Source organism: Lynx canadensis, chromosome B2 (genome assembly GCF_007474595.2).
Source record: "Lynx canadensis isolate LIC74 chromosome B2, mLynCan4.pri.v2, whole genome shotgun sequence".
Classification (NCBI taxonomy): Eukaryota; Metazoa; Chordata; class Mammalia; order Carnivora; family Felidae; genus Lynx; species Lynx canadensis.
In genome coordinates, this window is record NC_044307.1 from 111413312 (window position 1) to 111433077 (window position 19766).

At 35.3% G+C, this 19766-nt stretch overlaps 1 protein-coding gene across 1 annotated transcript in view; it reads left to right on the forward strand.

The window, feature by feature from the left end:
* The window catches only part of CLVS2 (clavesin 2), a 67462-nt gene extending 50635 nt beyond the window's left edge, over nt 1-16827 (forward strand). Inside the window, exons 4-6 of the mRNA XM_030316257.1 lie at nt 2357-2467; nt 8749-8969; nt 14015-16827. Of these exons, the coding sequence (XP_030172117.1) occupies nt 2357-2467; nt 8749-8969; nt 14015-14102 (420 nt within the window). The 3' untranslated portion in view covers nt 14103-16827. The remainder of the gene's footprint in view (nt 1-2356; nt 2468-8748; nt 8970-14014) is intronic.
* The last annotated feature ends 2939 nt before the right edge of the window (nt 16828-19766 follow it).

The window sequence follows — 19766 nt, forward strand, 5'->3', positions numbered from 1 at the left end:
AAACCTTAAAAACAATGTTATGTGACAACAGAAAAATATATTCACTGACATTTTGATAAAGTTTAAGTAGTTAGAAAACTTAACTCTCTCTCTCTCTCTCTCTATATATATATATATACACACATATATATATACATACATATATATAAACACAATATCCCTAAAATATATATATACAGCAGCAAAAACTATATATATAAAAATAAATAAATATATAAGATATAAACTATAGAACAAGTAAATATTATATTTATATATTTATAATGTTTATAAAATAAAAATATAAGCAAAAGAATTACAATATAAATTTTAAAATGTAGAAGATCAAAGAATAGGAATACAATAAACTTTAAGGTTATTAACCCATGTTTCTATTTCTTAAGGTGAGTGGAGGGCACATGGGTGTTTATCTTAGCATTTTCTTTATTGTATATACATTATTTTCTTTTTATGTATAAAAATGTCATAACTTAAAAACATACTATGTATTCTATCTGATTCATTTCTATTATTGTAATAACTTCTTGATAAATGAAAACTATATATTTATAAAGAAGTAAGACACTGGCATTAAAGGAGACAAATTTTATCTTTAGTTATTCTTATTTATTTATTTATCTAGTACTGTTCTCTTTTTATTTTTTAAGTTTATTTTTATTTATTTTGAGAGATAGAAAGGAAGTAGAGGAGGGGCAGAAAGAGAGAGAGAGAGGGAGAGAGAGAGAATCCCAACAGGCTCCACACAGTCAGTGCAGAGCCCGATGTGGGGCTCAGACTCACAAACTATGAGATCATGATCTGAGCCGAGATAAAGAGTTGGATGCTTAGCTGACTGAGCCACCTAGGCAGCCAGTACTGTTGTCTTTTTATAATGTGTTAGTCTCAGAGATAGATATCGCTTGGCAAAAAAAAAATGCTTATTCGCTCTGAAAATCAATATGCAAAACCACGAATTAATTATTAATGTTCCAAAGTGTCCCCCCAAAACTAAATATTTAATGGGGTTATGCCATGTGTGTTTTTGACTAGACAATCTTGTTTAAGAAAATATTAAATTAAAAAAATGCATCTGATTATTTCAGTTCCTTTACTTTTCATCTGTTCCCATTCATGCTCTAAATAGAATCCAGAAGAATGCTAATTATCATGATACTCCTTGAGAGAGAGAGACTTCTAGTGGTATAGCCCTTTTTTTTTTTTTAAAGAAGACTTTTGTAGTCAGTTCAGTGTGGAATTTTTCAACTAGTAGCAAGAATCAGTCCATTTATGTGGCTTCCTCAAGTGCACTGTGAGATGTTGTAATTCATTCAGCTGAAGGATTCCCTTCATATTATAGAGTGAATGGGATGCACCTATTTAGTTACAGATAGGAAGAAAAGCCCTCTCTACCTCTCTACGTCACTTCAGATTCGAACCTTACACAAGTGAGTTCTTGTTGAAGAGGAGGGTGGCTTTCTGACAGGCCCGTTTTCCATCCTGGGGGTGAGCTCAAAGGGTTTGACTTAATTTAACCTAGCAAAATACAACCCCAAATTTCTTACACTACAACGCTAAGGTTTTATTTTGCGTAAGTCTGTTTCCCCTTTTTTATGGCTGAGATAAGGGAAGGAGAATGTTTATAATGAAGTTGACAAAATAAGATAAAGTGAGTTTTGAAATATGATGGTGCTCACATTGTTGTTGACTACAGTGAACTTAATAAAATATTTTAAATTAGGTACACTTTAATATAAATATAAATGATTTATTTTTTTTTTATTTTAAAAAATTTTTTTTCAACGTTTGTTTTTTTGGGGGACAGAGAGAGACAAAGCATGAACAGGGGAGGGGCAGAGAGAGAGGGAGACACAGAATCGGAAACAGGCTCCAGGCTCTGAGCCATCAGCCCAGAGCCTGATGCGGGGCTCGAACTCCCGGACCGCGAGATCGTGACCTGGCTGAAGTCGGACGCTTAACCGACTGCGCCACCCAGGCGCCCCTAAATATAAATGATTTAAATACAACACTTATCTAACTAGATTCAGTATTTGACAAATAAATAAAAGTGTTTATTTCTTCTTCTTGGCCTATAATGACTGTTAACAGTTTGTAGGCTTAAAATATGGCACTCTTAAAAGCGCTGAAGTTACTAATTAACTGTTCTTGAGAAGGATTTGCTTTATTACATATTGCTTCACTTTCGGTATGAACATTATAATGTTTAATATGGTAAGGGTCTTTGTTATTCATCTTAACTATACAAATAATCTCATTTAAGTGTGTGGAATAACAAATTTATATACCATATGATTTCCTTAAGCCTTCTCAATATATTAAAGCATGTTTTGATTTTTCTCCCCGCTTCGTGTTACTCTAGGATAGTTTCCCAGCACGATTTGGAGGAATTCATTTTGTCAATCAGCCATGGTATATCCATGCCCTGTATACCGTGATCCGGCCTTTCCTAAAGGAGAAGACTCGGAAAAGGGTATTTGTTTGTTTCTTTGTTTTTATACTTTTTTCTCCTCCCACATTCAATGAATTATGATGCATAATGTGTATATAATATCGGGTGTGGTAAATGTACCTCTATATTGCATATAAATATTCAACATACAAGATATTTAAAAATTCTTAAAGACCATATAAAAGAAATATTCAAAAGCTCGCAAGCCTGCTTGTCTATTTTCCCACAAATTGGGAGAACATGTCAGTACATTCATGATAAAGCCCCAGTTTAAAGTAAAAAAAAAAAATTATGCCATGTTACTAGATTGTTATTAGTACACCTAATTTCAAGTAAGATCTAGAGAAAAGTTATCATTTTATTAGTGGATATATGAATGCTAGTTATTTCACAATGTGTATCATATTGAATATAGTGAATTTTGTGAAATCTAATATAATTTTGTGGTGATCATCATGATCGATCACACATTTCAGAAAGAATGCTGATGTTTAAAAATATTAATATTTGTTTAGATTGCAAGTTACTTGAGTTCTAAGGCTTGGTTTCATTTAACAATGAGGATATTCAAAATACATGCAACAAAATAATCATTTTTTTCTGCAAATAAGATGATTTATATAAAGCGTTTAGCACAGTGTATGGTACGTGATAAATGCTGAATGCATTTCTCATTATTATTAATAATACAGACTTTAAAATGTGTTTTAACACACATTATTTCATTTTAGCCTCCAAAAGTTTCTGAAGTGTAAATTTAGTAAGCAGTATCTCCTATCTTGGTGCTAAGGAAAGTAAGTCTTAAGATGGAGTAACTTGCTTACTCAGTTCCACAGCTATAAAGCTCGTATAGGAATCCAGACATCTCCAGATTTAGAGCTATTTTTACCACCGTGCTGTGACCAATTTTCAAACAATTAGTTCCAAAGTAAAGTATACTTTACTTCTAAATCTTTATTGAAGGCAATTTTCCATGTTTCCCAATGAATGAGAAGGCACTTCAGGTATTTCCATGCCATGTTGTAGAAGCCTCCTTGTGAGCATAAAAGGGAAGTAATTGTTCAGTATGTGTTTGTATCAAACATTAGTGAGCAGAAGGTCTTCTGGATATGAGTTTGTTGAAAATGTTTCAGTAGTTTAGGAGGAAGAATTCTGTAAACAATTATAATTTATATCAGGAATAGTTTCTACCAGTGAGAGTCAAATTAATTTACTAGAATTAAGAAAAATGTATTAGATTTAAGAATTAAGAAAAATGTGTTAGAATTCAGAAAAATGTATTGATGTGCTTCACAAGTAACACTTTCAAACTTTGTTTTATGAAGAGATGATCAGGTGATCCAAAACACCTGCTGGGGCTTTTAGTACGCATTATACTAGTGAATGCTTCTGTAGTATTCACTCTATGCCACATGCTGTTCTAAGTACTTTACATATGTTAACTCATTTAATCCTTACAACAATGGCTCAAGGGGAAGCATTGTTATTTTTCTCCCTCTATAGATGGGAAAATGAGTTACAGAAGGTTAAGCAAATTGCTCTAAATCACAGCTAGGAGGTAGTAGAGCTGAATATGTGGATTTATGGGAAAGACAGTGCCAGACAGAGGGCATGGCAAAGACAAAGGCCCTTAGGTAGAAACATGCCTGGTATATACACTTAGCAAAAGCAAGGAGGCTCAGAAAGCTGGAGCAGAATGAGCCGCTGAGGAGGGTAGTAGAGGATGGGATAGAAGGGGGTATGGCGTGGCAGATCACATGGGGCTTTGTATTCCATTGCAAGGGTCTGGGCTTTCAGTCAGAGTGAAATGAGAAATACTTTGAAAGACTACGAGTACAGGGGTGACTTGTTCTGAGCACAATGTTCTGCTCTGTTGAAAAAGACTAAAGAGGATCAAGTCTAAAAAATGAGGAAAGTTCCAGGTTTGCGGTTATTTGAGTGAACTGAACAGTTTTGACAATGCCTAGAAAAATTCTTTGGTAGCATTATTCCAGATGGAAGTGAGGTATCTGAGCTTTACCATTTTAATTAAAACCATATGACTTATAAATAGTTATAGGTTAAAACACTTTTAATTTTTACTTAAATAATTAATGTAATGTACAAAGCAATTATATTTCTTTACAGGTATTCCAAGTGATGCATTCAGCATCACCACATTACTCAAACACTTCCTCAGATGTTATAAATCTATGCTGTGAAAAACTGGTAAAAGAAAACTTAAGGAATAATTGTGAATCTTTTGTCACAAAAAGGAAACACCTGATTATCTGTTTATTTATTTATTTATTTATTTATTTTCATTAAACGAAATCTGACTTTGAGTCTCCAACATGCTGGACGGATAGGCATATGAACCTGAAGTGGTAGAAGGGTCCCTTCTTCCCAAAATCTCGTTGATATATGGAGTCTTTCATGCAGAACCAAACTTCCCATCCATTATGGCCACTTGACATTTTCATTGTTGAAGCCAGTACTAGTTCCTTGAATAAAGGTTTCCTTCTGCTCCCAAGTTATCTGTAATTAAGCTAGAAACCAATGGCTAGGCTTCAACTCTCATGCACCCTTCAGCTATTCTAGGGCTGTGGTCTTGCCATTCACCAAGAGATGACAGGATATAGCTTTCCCTACTGATGGGTGCAGATTTCCACCTGTTCCTCCATATGGTGGACTCTGCTATTCCTTGCTAATTCCCAAATGTATTTCATTTTCCTTCCTTCCACTCAGGTCACTTGCCATAATCTCTTTAATGGCATGGTTTAGGGAAATAAAATAGAAGCATTATTTAGGCTAATTCATAGAATTGTAAGGTACACTGAGGCTAGGGAGCCCACAAAGACAAGACTTCCTGAATGAAATGGTGGAAGAGAAAAATATAAGGAGAAAAAAAATAGCAAAACTTAAATAAATCATGCCGCTATCAACAACTAGTTAAAACAAAGAAAAATCTAAAGCAAAAATTAAATAGTTGGATTATTGCAATGCATCCTTTTGCCCATCCCAGAGGTGCATTCACATTTAAGAGTTCTGGAATCTTCATATAGTATATATTTTTCAAGAAACCTTGGGTTTGGAGACATGACAGTATTTTATGAATTGTCAAAACAGTAAATGCACAGTAAAACTAAGTAAACTATATAATATGCTAGATGGTGAGAAATGATATAAAGAAACATGATGTAGGGAAAATGGACAGAACTTTCCAGGTTAGGCAGGGTTATGATATTAAAAAGGCTCACCAGAGGAGGTCTTCCTGAAAGGAGACTTGCAAGAAAAGGCTTGCAGGAGATGGGAGAATAAGCCATAGGAATATCTAAAGGCAAAAATCCTCAGACAGAACATCCATTGCAAATGTCCTGGGACAAATGCATGCATGGTATGCTTTATCAGGAAGTAAAGGGGTAGGTGTGTTCAAAGAAGAGGTTTATGGAGGACCTTACAGGATTTACTCCTTGAGAAAGGAGAAGCTAATGGGGAATTGTGAGTGGAATAACATGATCTGACATGGTCATTCTGGCCACTGTGTTAAGAATAGAGCACAGGTGGCCAGAGTGGCAGTGGGGAGAACAATTAGAAGGTTAGTGCAGTAATACAGTTTGAAGGATGATGATAGCTTCATTTAGGATTGTAGAGGTGGAGTTGGTCAGATGTTCAGATTCATGATATATTTTGAAGAAAGAACCAAAAGGATTTACTGACAATTTAGAGAGGAATTAAGGATGGGTTGAAGGTGTTAGTTAGCCTGAGAAATTAGAAGCAGTCATACCACTAACTGACATTGAAAACAAGGAGGAGCTGATTTTGAGAAGAAAGTTGTGAGTTCAGTTTTGGACATATTAAGTTTGAGGTGCCCATCGAACTTTTAAGTGGAAATGTTAAGTAGAGAGTAGAAATAGTGATATAAATTTCAAAGGAGAGGTCTGGATTTGATATATAAATATTTCAGTGTATGGACAACATTTAGGTCCACTGGACTGAATGAGGTCACCAAGAAGTAAGTACACTTAGAGAAGAGAACAAATCCAAGAACTGAAGCCTGGAACTCTGTGACATTAAGATGTTGGGATGATGAGGAATAATCAGCAAAAGAGACCGAAAAGAAGCATCTGTCAAAGTAGGAGAAAATCGTGAGATGCTGGGAATGTTTCAATGAGGAGAGTCATTTATATCCAGTGCTGTTGAGAGTTCAAGAAAAACAAAGGCTGAGAATCGGACACTGAATTTAGCAATGAGAAAGAGCCTGACAAGAACTATCTCCATGTTATCGTGGGAGGCAAAGCCTGTTTGGACCGGATTCAGGAAAAATGGGACTAGAGTATTTGGACAGTGAATATAAACAACTCCTTTGATGAGTTTTGTTATAAAGAGAAGGAGAGAAATAGAAGAATAACTGGAAGTAGAAATCTGGCCGTGAGAGGTTTTGTGTGTCTTTTTGAGAGGGAATGGAAAGAGAAGAGTTGGCAGGTTTGTTCTCTAATGGGAAAGATCCACCAGACGGAGGAAGTGCGATGATGTGAGAGAGACTGGAAAGAACTGCTTGAGCAGTATAACTGAGTAGAGGAGAGAAGATGGATTCTAGTGCACAGGTGGAGAGGTTGGCCTTTGTAGAGTTTATCTTTCCATTGTACTAGAAGCGGAGGCACAGCATATGGACACAGATGCTGGTGGGTGGGTCTCATCTGGTTGCCCTATTTTTTCAGTGAAAGAGGAAGCAAGGCCAAAGCTGAAAATGATGTTGAGGGAGGAGGTAGCAGAATGCTAGCAAAGAGAGAGGAAGTAGTGTGCTAGGATTACATTTACCTCCCTAAGGATTTATGATGATAACTCATGCGTGACTTGAAAGGAGGTTTGTTACGTGAAGAAACACATCTAATGAAATAAGATTGTATAACTAATAAAATAAGAGTTTCAGGTGCCAGAACTCAACTTACCACCGGCCTCAATTATTTTAATTTCTCCTAAGAAGAACCTAAGAGTGTGTGTGTGTATGTGTGTGGTGGGGGTAGGTAGGGGGACTGTTGTGCTCTGCAAAGAGGAGTGGAAGTGTGTGAAGTTTGCAATTGGCCTGATGTACTTGGCAGCAGATGGCATCTTCTCCCTCTGTTGGCCCCACATCAAGTATTTCAGGCAGCCATTTCCTCTGCCTATTTTGGCCAGGGACCCTCTCTCACCTGCTTTTACTGGTCCATAATCTGTTGAAATTACTTGTTGATTGATCATTCACATCCCTATCATTTTGTTTGAATACTGTAGACTAGTTTTTCTTTGTTTTCCCATATATTTACTTTAGTGGACTTTAAAAATACAGACAGCGAAGATAAATATATTAGCCTGTTTGTTCATCATGAACCTGAAATATGACTCACTTTTAAACTATAAGTGACTATTTCTAAGTTACTTATAAACTATAATCCTTAAACAAATGTTCTACAAATTATTTGAGATGACAACAATGCTTTTTCAGAGAAGACCAATCTATAGTTTTGAGATTGAAATGAAAGAAGAGGAAAGAGGTAGTAATTCATGGAGGAATAAATTTTGCATCTGTGGCTTGAATAATTTTCCAGTTAAAAAAAAAGCTAGATGTAGACAGTAATACCAATAATTAATGTGTACATAATCTTTACATTTTCACTCCATTATTTTATTTTTCTTTGAACAATAAATATAGAAACCACTAGTAGAGAAGATGCTGGCAACATTATAGAACTTAAGTCCTTTGGGATGTGAACCTTCACTCAACCTTTCATTATGATGATGCTAATCTACTTTTATTTACATTACACACTTTGCATTACAAAGCAGTAATTTAGTGGTTACAGTGTTCTTATTTTTATTGATGATAAAGAAAAAGCCAAAGTAGTAACAGCTTTTGGGCTTAATAACTTGGATGGGCTCTACAGTTGATGAGTCCCTTATGAGAATGGTCTATTTTAACAGCATTCATTATGCACACCATTAGCTTTGCACAACTAACATCAGGATGATGTACAGATCAATATGCACATTGGATTCTACTCATGACCTCAAACTATAAATTTTGGGTTCCAGCTCTTTAACCCAACCACCCTCTGACTTTCTAGAAACTACTTAAAATTCCTATGCCTCAGGATTTTTATATGAAATATTAGTATAACTATACCATCCCTGTCTGTTTTACAGAGTGGATGAAGGACTTAAATATTTTAACAGACATGGAAAACTCTTATTTTTGCTTTTCCTAGCCTCACTCCCTGCTCCTAGCCTTTGGATTGTATTTATTCTCCTGTGTGTGTTTCCCCTCACCCTTGTTGCATTTGTAGATATTTTTGCATGGTAACAACCTGAACAGTCTACACCAACTAATTCATCCTGAGATCCTGCCTTCTGAGTTTGGAGGAATGCTGCCCCCTTATGATATGGGAACGTGGGCAAGAACACTGCTAGATCACGAGTACGATGATGACAGTGAATACAATGTGGACTCCTACAGTATGCCTGTAAAAGAGGTGGAAAAGGAACTCTCTCCCAAGTCCATGAAGAGGTATGCTGGAGGTGGCTGGGAAGTGGGCTGGAGCCAGTGTGAGGGTGCCCCCAGTTAACTCCAGGTTTTATACTTTTGGGGAATATATATTTGGTGGGATTTTAAATCCTTTTATGCCTCCATCATTAGATGTCTAAGAGAGTTAAGTCAAAGATAAAGTCATACAAGGTAATGTCAGCACAGTTTTGTTCCATATTCACAGAGACTCTAACAAGGCTCTTAACTGAATGAGCCACCCAGGCGCCCCTCAACCACTTGGTCTTAATCAACTCTACATCCTCCTCATTCTGGTCACTACTTATCAGTCACTTCCCTTATTTTTTTGTCTGTCAAATCACTGATTTTATTTAATTCTATTTCCTCTCCCTAAATTTAAGCTTCATGAAGACTTCAGTGGCTTTGTCTGTCCTGTTCTCTGAATTGCCAGTGCCTGAAGTAGGGCCTGGCACAAAGAGAGGGTATTCACTGGGTACCAGTGGAGTGAATGGAGTGCTCTGCTGTCAGTGGCCCCTTTTAGGTGCCATGTCCAGAATTGAATAGGTGACATCTGATGCTATCACTACTTGCATTTAGGTTCCAGAACCCTAGCTTTGCCCTCAGTGGCTTCCTTTGATTTCTGTTTTTGACTCTATTGCTGTGGTTCAGGCAGCGAAAGCACATTGCTGACTCATCTTGAGCTCCCTAACACTAGAAGGCTCTTTACTTACAGATCCATATCCTCATAATTCTCTCTTTCTGTGTTTAGCTTTTTCCTCCAAGCAGACAATTTTAATTGATTAACACCATCTTGTTAGATTTGGCTCAGTCTGTCGACCTTTTGAAGTCTTTTTGGATCTTGATTTTCTTCTCCAATTAATTAGGCCATTCTGTCCTCTGACGACTTGGCTCACAGCACATTGACCTGCCAACCCTGAGTTTCTTGCTTCTGACATGGATTGATTAGAATTTCAGACATCCTTTGTTTGGGGTAGGTTTTGTATTATGTGAAGTTCTTAGGGTGTTATCTGAAAACTTGTGAAGAATGAGCCTAAGAAAGTTATTTCACTTGAGTCTCATCTTCTCTAAGTCAGGGAATGGCAGTTCCCTGTTAAGAATGGGAGAAAATTGTCTCCTTTTCTCTATTTTTCCCCCCAGTTTTATATTATCATTAGATTGAGAGGGTAAAAAATCATTCCTTCACCAAAGACTTGTAGATATTTCCTCCTTTGGGGGCATTTAGCTAGAGGTGTAGGAAGAAGACTTTCTGCCTCTGTGTCAATTTGTGGAGGAATACCATAGTCCATGAAAAGATACAAAGTTCAAAAGACTGTGGGTGTTTCAAAGTGGAGGAATGTCTTTTGCCTTATATCTCTAGTACCTAGGATAGTGCCTAGGGTAGGCATGTAACAGTTGAGTGAGTAGCAATATTAATATTGCCATGGTAATATGAGCTCTGATTTTATTGAATAATCCACATCTGTTGTTACTACATGTCAAACTCCATCTAATGCTTTGTATACATTGACTCGTTTGCTTCTATAAATAACTAATAGGTTAGTACTATTCCTCTCTCATTGGTGAGGAGATCCAGATAAAGAGAAGATAAATAACTCCCACATGTCACATAGACACAAAGTAGCACTGCTAATATTGGAAACCCAACAATCCAATTCCATCAGTCGTTTCCTTAACTGCTACCATTTGTGACCTGCCAAAGTATGTGCTGGACTTTATGCATGCATTATTGAGTTTGATCCTTAGTACATCTGTATGATGTAGGTGTTGTATTCTCCCTCTTACAGTTAAGAGAACAAAATCTAGGAAGTTTAAATAGCCTTCTCATGGTCACAGAGCTAGCAAATAGCAGACCTGGAATTGGAATCCACTTCTGTCCAAAATCTGTCCTCTTAAACACAAAGGTATAACACAACATTGTGGGTGCATAATAAATGAATAAATGATAACTGAGTGATTTAATTTAAGTTATTGGGTTTCATGCAAAAAAAAATAGAAGTTATTCATTGCAAAGACAGTAGAGGCTATGTGGAGAAGGTTCCCATATACTATGAGTTAATGATAAACAACTCCTTCTATTGTAGCTGAAACAGGTGCATTCACTTATGATCCTGCACAATTATGATCCTGCACAAATAGCCCTGTTGTGAGGTACCTGAGTGGCTCAGTTGGTTAAGCATCCAACTTCAGCTCAGGTCATGATCTCACGGTTTGTGAGTTCCAGCCCCACATCTGGCTCTCTGCTCTCAGTGCAGAGCCCACCTAAGATCCTGTGTCTCCCTCTTTCTCTGCCCCACCCCTGTTCATGCTCTTTCTCTCTGTCAAAAATAAATGAACTGAAAAAAAAAAAAGTCCTGCTGTTTTGTATAACACAGCAAAAAAAAAATCTGGACTAAAATAATGGTTCACTTGGGACAATTAAATACCGAAAAATCTTAATCGGAAATCGTTTCTGCCTGGCTTGTTTTATTGAGGAATTGTTCTACATATGGAGCCAACATTCATCATCCAACAATTCTGATACTGGTAGTTCATGATAAAAGCAAACTAAGAATTTAATCCCAGGTTGAATAGTGCACTGTAATTTAAAATATTTTATTAAAATAACCATATTCTCTCATCACTTTTTAAAAATAGTCAAGGAACTTAAGGATTTAAAAGACTGTATGTGTGTGTGTGCACATGTGTGTGTATGATATATGTTTTCATAGAACCTTTTGGCAAATGCTTGAATTGTGCACTTTGTGCTGCCTGAAGAGCTTTGGCATGTACTTATTCAATATTATTAGGTTATGCTTCAACATTCATAGAATAAATCTAACTTGGTGAGAATTTTAAAATGGATTTTCTGTTAAGAATTTCTTTTTTATAGGATAAATGGCTTTATCTTTATTACTCTTGCTTTTAAATGCTTAATACCAAACTTCTTTCAGTTATGGAAACTATTTGTTGGGTAGAATTAAAGATATTAAGATCCTGTTGTGTAACAGACTGATACACATTGTGTTCACTGTAAGGAGAGAAACTGATCATGTCCCTGCTTATGGAATTTACTAGTAGTCACGTTAATACTTTAGTGCAGGGCATCAAATGAAATTTTTTTTGTTTTAACATGGATTTTTCTTAGGAGACCATTTTTTTGTTTGTTTTTAGTTGAGTCCAAGTAAAGCAGTGTTAAAGGTCTAATTCCTAAGTGTTTTGTGCCATTTTTCACTGTGTTAAAATGTTATTTTATTCATCAAATAAATTATTTTTCCTAAGATATGGGGCGCTTGGGTTGCTCAGTCGGTTAAAGGTCTGACTTTGGCTCAGGTCATGATCTCTTGGTTCCTGAGTTCGAGCCCCGCATCGGACTGTGTGCTGACAGGTCAGAGCCTGGAACCTGGCTCGGATTCTGTGTCTCCCTCTCTCTCTCCGCCCCTCCCAGCTCATGCTCTGTCTTTCTCTCCAAAATAATAAACATTAAAAATTATTTTTCTGAAGATAAATTATTATTGCCTTTAAAAATGATACACAATCTTTTATTCCTTCTTTTCTTCCTCCTTCTTCTCTCTTTCCTCCTCCTTTATTTCCCCTTCTCCTCCCTGTCCCTCTCCCTCTTTTCCCTCCACTGTCTCTCTCTCACCCATCTGCTCATTCAACTTTAGTTGGTCTCCTTTCTGATATACACATGTATAACCTATTACTGAGATAAAATAGTGAAAATGACTTAGGAAATAAAACATTCCTATTTTAATGTCCTCCCCTTTCTTTTCACTCCCTCTTTAGAAATGAATTTAGGTTTATTTAAATAAAAGAGTCAATTAATCAGTTAATCCTATAATTATTTTTGCTTTGATAATTAGTTCCATTGTTGTTCTTTTTCATTAGCATGTGCAGTTGTATTTTAGCTTACAGTCTTTTTTTTTTTGAGAGTTAATGAGGTCTGCTAAGAGGCATATTGCCACAGCAATAGCCAATTGGCTGGAATGCAGCAGCGGGGGGAAATTCATTGCTGAGAATTTTAAAAGGGCAGCTGCTTCTTTAATGCCATAGCTATTAAGAATGCAGTTTCCTGCCATAACAGTAGTATGTTTCATTGACTTTCCCTCTGCCCAGTTTCAAGTTGTTTCCTAATGATGAATTGAGATATAATCCCTACCTACTATCAAAGGCATGTATAAGGAGTTCAAATGATTGCTCTTGTAATCACAAAGTGCTGCTGCCTCAACAAGAGGGATTTTTACTCTTTTAAAGCCTTAAATCATTTCATGAAACTTTCCAGAGTAAGACTGATTTTATTCAGATGCTCTGGTGGGAAATTTAACAAAAGCTCACATTCAAATTTTGATTCCTTTTCTTTTCCTATTGTGGTCATCCAAAATGAAAAATGATGGTTAGGGACGCTTGGGTGGCTCGAATGTTTGAGCAATGGACTCTATTTCCACTCAGGTTCTGATCTTATGATTGGTGAGGTCTAGTGCTGCATGGGGCTCCACGCTGATAGCGCAAAGTCTGTCTTGGGACTCTCTGTCTCTCTGTGTCCCTCCACTGCTCTCACTCTCTCTTTCAAAATAAATAAATAAACAAACATTTAAAAAGGTGGTTAAAATGCACATTCGTGTTGAATTTGTTTCCAAGAGCTCTTTAAAACAGGAACCAAGGCTCCTATCACTTCTACATCATTTCTCATAACAATAGTTTCACTGTAATAATTTTCCACTTGGGGATGTGCTATTATCATCCATCTGTCCTACGCTATAAATTCTCACTCTCAAAGAAAAGACTCTTGATCGATTGGGAAGAATAGAACTTAAGCCTATTATGGTACATTTAGAATTCTTTGCTGCTCATGATTTTATTTAGAGCTCAGAGGGGATTTTTTTCTCCCTCTGATGCAAAACCCATGGTAAGCATGTCCCTCTGTAAACGTGCAGCATTCTCAGTTCATAAAGCCTTTGATGTAGGGAAGATAATCCACATCCATGAGAGCAGTAATAATGGAGAAAAGACGGAGAAGGGAACATGATTATTTGGTAATAACTCTCTGACATTAGCCTTATCATTTCCAGATCCCAGTCGGTAGTGGATCCTACAGTACTAAAACGCGTGGATAAAAATGAAGAAGAAAACATGCAACCTTTGCTCTCTCTGGACTGATAAATTCTCTACACGCTCCATGGATTAGAAATGGAAGGTACTTGTTTTCAGCAACAGGGACAGCACTGTGGAAGAATGACCAGCTGGAAACTTATTTATTCATGTTAATGTAGCATAATATATAATAAGGCATTGGGCTTTCCCATTTGCCTGAACCATGGGTGCCCTGGTCTGGAGTTAAAGAAAAAAGTCAATAATTTATTCTGTAAGTGCCAAGTTCTTTGTAAATATAATGTAATCTTCATGTCAAGTTTGTAAACTTTGGTAGTAACTTAAATTGGAAAAGATTGGCTCGAGACCATACCAGTGATATGAATTATAACAAAAACCAGAAAAGACACATACACAATGGAAGCTAATTAAATGTAGCCCTGTTTCCTATGAAGCCATATTTCAGCTATCATAGTGATTGTTTCATTGTTTTTCTCTGAAGTTGTCATATTCCAATGTACTTTTAATGGATACAGGTAACTAGATGATTCTAGGAAATTAGTATGATAAGTGTATTTCCTGTCTAGTGATTTTCATTTCACACAAAATGTGTTATAGTGACTATCACTGGCCTTGAATTTTGGAGACAAGGAATGGCAGAGGAGCTGGTAAACTAAACACTTGAACTCTTCTATGTTGTTTAATTCCTGGAGTCTTGTGAAAGGATATGTTCCCCATATTAAGATGTCGAATTCTGAAAGAGAGTGGATTTTTTTTTAAACTGCTGTCTTCACAACGTGTCTTTTATTTAAGACCCCATTGTATCGTTTCTCGGCCTTTTGGCTAAGATCAAATGTAGTATTTAAGACCCCATTGTATCCCTGTCTAATGTACTTTAAGAACATTTCCCCCCCCCAAAAAAAAACTCTTTGACCAAGAGAAAGAGAACTCATATGTGAATAGTGTTTTGACAGCTAATTTTGGGCATAAAAGTTGCCATGTACGGATAAGGGGCTAATTTCTACTTCTTGTGCACTGGTTGGAAACATAAACATATATATTCACATGCACATATATATTTTTATTGAGCTCTAATAAATTCTTGATGTGACAGGCTTATAAAATAAATCATACATATTCAATGGTCTTAGAGATGTTATAAATGATTATGTGAGATACTAACTCTGGAAAACTACTTCTGCTAAAGTTAATGAAAATGATGTTTAGTGAAATAGACTTTCAGTGAACCTGTTTAAGGGAATTCCAATTTAATTTGTAATGCAATCTTGAATCTGTGCCATTTTAGTGAAAAAAAAATTTCCTTTAAAAAACAACAGGTCTCAACGTAACATAGGTTTTAGGTGACCAAGAGTAATACAATTTTTCTCAAAAATCCAAGTAATTATCTTAATGACTCTGTAAGTACAGATTTTCTTTTCAGAAAAGACTGAAGGAACATATTGCATCCATAAGACATAATGAAAGCTTCTGAGGGCATCTGAGATAGCATATTATAATTCAAATCTAGATGTGGAATCCTTATGTTATTTAGTTTTTATTTCATAGAAATTGTACAATTATAGCACATTTTAAAAATCTTACTTTAAATTTCAAATCCCAGTGTGAAAAAGCAAGATTTTTACCACCTCTTCAGAGTGACAATTTTTGAGATCGAAAATTTACCACTAAAATATTCTTTTGAAAGAAACATATCTCAAGGAGCTCTTGGAAACCAACAGAAATAAAGGCATGTAGCAGCTTTTATATATTTTTGGCCAAAAGCTTCAAAAATTCCAGTGACAATTCTATAGCCAAAAGTCTTAAAATCAAGATCAGGACACCAATCTGCAGTCTCACTGATGGCCTATCTAACATTTGTAAAAATACATAATCTATACATAAATAATATGATTGAAATACACCTTAGAAATGCCAACCTCAAGGAAGTGCAGAAGAATAACAACTGTCAGGTACTCTGCCCTGCCCATAAATATGATAGAGATTAGAATGACCTGGGGATAAAAAGCCACAGCAACTCTTATCTTTGTTAGAACCCTACCCATGAGATTCTTCTGTTTTTTCCTACCTGATGTACATTTTATAGTCTTGGACTTCATATACTACAGAAGCAAGTGTTAGGCAATAGGATGCATTAGGATAAAAGAGAAACAAAGTACAGAAGGATTGTCAACTTTTCAGTCTCATGTGTTTCTCTTGAAATACACTATTTATTGGCATTTTTTAGGATTCTACCAGCTTCAGATGTCAACCAGTATAGCCAGCTTCTTTCCCCTCTCATAAGGCTAGTGTCATATGTAAAAACAACCAGAAAGGCATATTTTATGTGTATACATACCTATCTAAGTATGATTCCCACTATCTCCCTTGCCCAACATCTGGAAACTTCATTTCCCATTGCTGTGTGTCTGTTCTTCTTCAAATGAGCAATTCAGAGTTGGCTGCATTGTGTAAAATATTTTTAAATGAATGAAAAAATTACAACAATGATGCCTTTTGAAATTGCTTTATCTAGTTCAATCTGTGAGTAGACTCGTTTTCCAGGAATGTTTTTGGAGCTGCTTGGTCAAGGGATATTTGGTCAACTCTATAAATTTTCCCTTCAGCACCAGCTAACTTGCACCATTTAGGGATGCTTTTCCCTGATGCGATATTCTGTGTTATATCTATTGTCACATAACTTCATAAATAAGCACCCCCATATTCTTTCAATTTAATTGTGGTAGTCCTGTCTCTCTCTGTCTCGCTCTCTCTCTCTCTGTCTCACACACACCCACATACATACACACACCACACACACACACACACACACACACACACACAGCTGTTTGCCCTCATGGATTTGCCTATTTTGAGATCTATGCTTTACTTTTGTAGCCGTCGTTATTGAAAATAGTAGACATCAAAGAATTACACATTTCGTTTGGAATAGGCCAGTTGTTCATACTTCTCACACCCTGCCTGTTCTGCCAGCTAGTTCTTATATCCTTTCTTCCTTCCATTGTTTCAGGGGCGGCTGCTTCCAAAGCTAGTTTAAAAATAAATAGCTTTCCTTTTATTGTCAGTGATATTTATACACATTTTTGCCTGATATTTTTAAAGAAAGAGATTATCGTGAAAATACACTCTAAGAAATATGAAGAAGTGCCTCTTTAAAAATGAGATAAAGCAGTGATACTAGAATATGGATTCTATTTATATTCTCTTTGGAAAAGTAAATACATGCATCTATGTCATAAGGGTGAAATATAAATATCATTTGAAGAAGGATATTGAGGCCTTGCTTTGAACATTCGCATAGAGTATTAAGTCTTTATTGTGTGAGTTCAATACCGTAACTTGAACACGTTATTGACAAGTCTGGCATTATGCTAAAACAATACACAAGTATTTGTTCAAGGAAGTTGTTGAAGTGGGCATGCATGATTTCTTTTATTTCGGTAATAGTTTGCTTAGTGTAGGCAGACATTCCTTGAGTCTTTTCACAGAAAAATGCTTGTTTATTTTACCATACTGAAAATTCATACATTCATAAGCAGGAAAGCCAAGCAGCTAGGTTCTCTCTAATATTGTTAACTAGGTCACATTGTTAAAGTAAATATTTGAAGTTTCTGTACTATTCCCGAGGGAGCAGAGGTCCCTCTAATGCATCAAGAAAATGGAGCATTGTTTTAGACCTCGGGGAACATGTTTATCACTCACAAAAAGAAACCCTTAGAGCCATGGCAGAGTGTATCTTCAGAAACAGATTTCCTTTCCTTCTACAAACAAGCTAAAGGTTTATGGATGTGTCTGTGACCCCTTAGAGAAATTATATGAAGAAAACCTGCTGAGAGACTATGTATTCTGTTGTTGTATCTAAATGTCTAACTGATCTGGTTAGTTAATAACTTTTTTGATTCTTATTTTGTGTGTATTTATTAATGATTACTTGAAAAGCTGCCATCAGCCATCAGGACATTTTAGAGTGATTTTCAACACACAAAATAAAAGGAGCAAAGGTCTGGCATGATATTTGAACTTTCAGATATAGTATTTACATTTTTACATCAATAAGCTCATAGGCATATATTCCTTTTTAAGTATGCTATATAGATACATAGCCTAGAAAATAGTGGTGCATTTTAAATTTATGATACCATGAGATCATTTAAGAATCAGCAAGTTACATAAAATGTATTGGCACAAAAGTACAAGATTGGCTAAATATCCAGGATGTGTAACTATCTTCAGTAGTAAAAAGGATTTGTTTTTTTTGTGTTCATTTTAGTTGAAAGAAAACTGATTTCAACGTGCAATTGGAATTATTTAACACTATTTGCTAGTTGAAAGGTGGCAAATAAGTAAGACTACAAAAGGAGACTTGACTTTGAAACATTATTATATCTTGATCTTAGTGGCTTAAAGAATGTAAGTTTTCACAAGTTCAAGTTTTTATTTTGTAAACATCCATAGGTTAACCCCACACATGGAGATACTATTATGGAGTCTATTCTGTGATAAGTGTGGGAATTTATTCCTTTGCATTGTGGGAAAAAATATAAAGTAGCAATTCTGTGGATTGAAACAGCCAAATTTTACTGTTTTTCAAAGGTGGAGGGTGCAAATGATACTTTTTAAATTAAGAAAAAAACCAAATATGCATAGATTTAAATACAATGAATGCACTTTTCTAGTAGATAGTGGACATGTTACAATTCAGAAGGTGTTGGTCAATATTTGGCTTAGTTTCAAGTTTCAATGCAAATATTTGTATCTTCAATGATATCAATTCATTTATTCTGTAAAAATTATTTTTGTGGTGAATGAGAGAGACCTCAGTGAAAATTGAAATAAATGTTAATAGAACTTTCAAGAGTTAATCAATCCCCAACTATTTTGAAAAATTGCAATGGACTATAAATGGTTTACATATAATAGAGTTTCAAGCATTGTCTTATTTCTAATCTAGTTTTCAGCTTTCAGACTTATTTAGAAGATAAATAAAATTCCAAAACCACATACTTTTTTTTTCCAAACTGTCCAGAAAGAAAACAAAACAAGATGTCTAAGAGGTAATTTATAAAAGTCCTACATAAGAATACAAGCACACTGTTTACTATTTGGTTTAAATACCTATGACCTTTTGAGGGAGTGATTTATTCCAATACAACATTATAAATGGTATAATATAATTTTTGAATAAATACATTTCTGCTTTAAAAATAATTTTGCATATGGTGAATGTTGAATTTGGTAGTATTGGATCTGTTGCACCTGTGAAATGTAAATTTCTAAAATATCATCTAAAAATGGACAATAACGTTCTTTTTAGAGAAATTTTAGTTAGCTATTTAGGTTAGGATATCTGAGATTTTCTGACATTTACATGTTTGGAGCTTAAAGGAGAAAACATTTCATTTAATCAAAACATCATTTTTAGTATTCTGTAAGTTTTAGACAAGATTTCAAAGGATAGTTTGAATGAAGAAGTGAATTAACTTTTAAGTTGCATATAGCAATGCAGATGACCATTAAATAGCTGATATTTTCACTTTTGACGTAAAGTTGTGAGATTAGACATACATTCAAAATTATAAAGAAGTGTTGATTTAAATAAATTCTATTAAACATAACTCCATTTCAAACTATTAAATAAAATAAAATTATTCAGCCTGACTTGGAAAAAATGCTTAATAAATACACTTACCTATAGATGAAAAGTTATCTAATGAG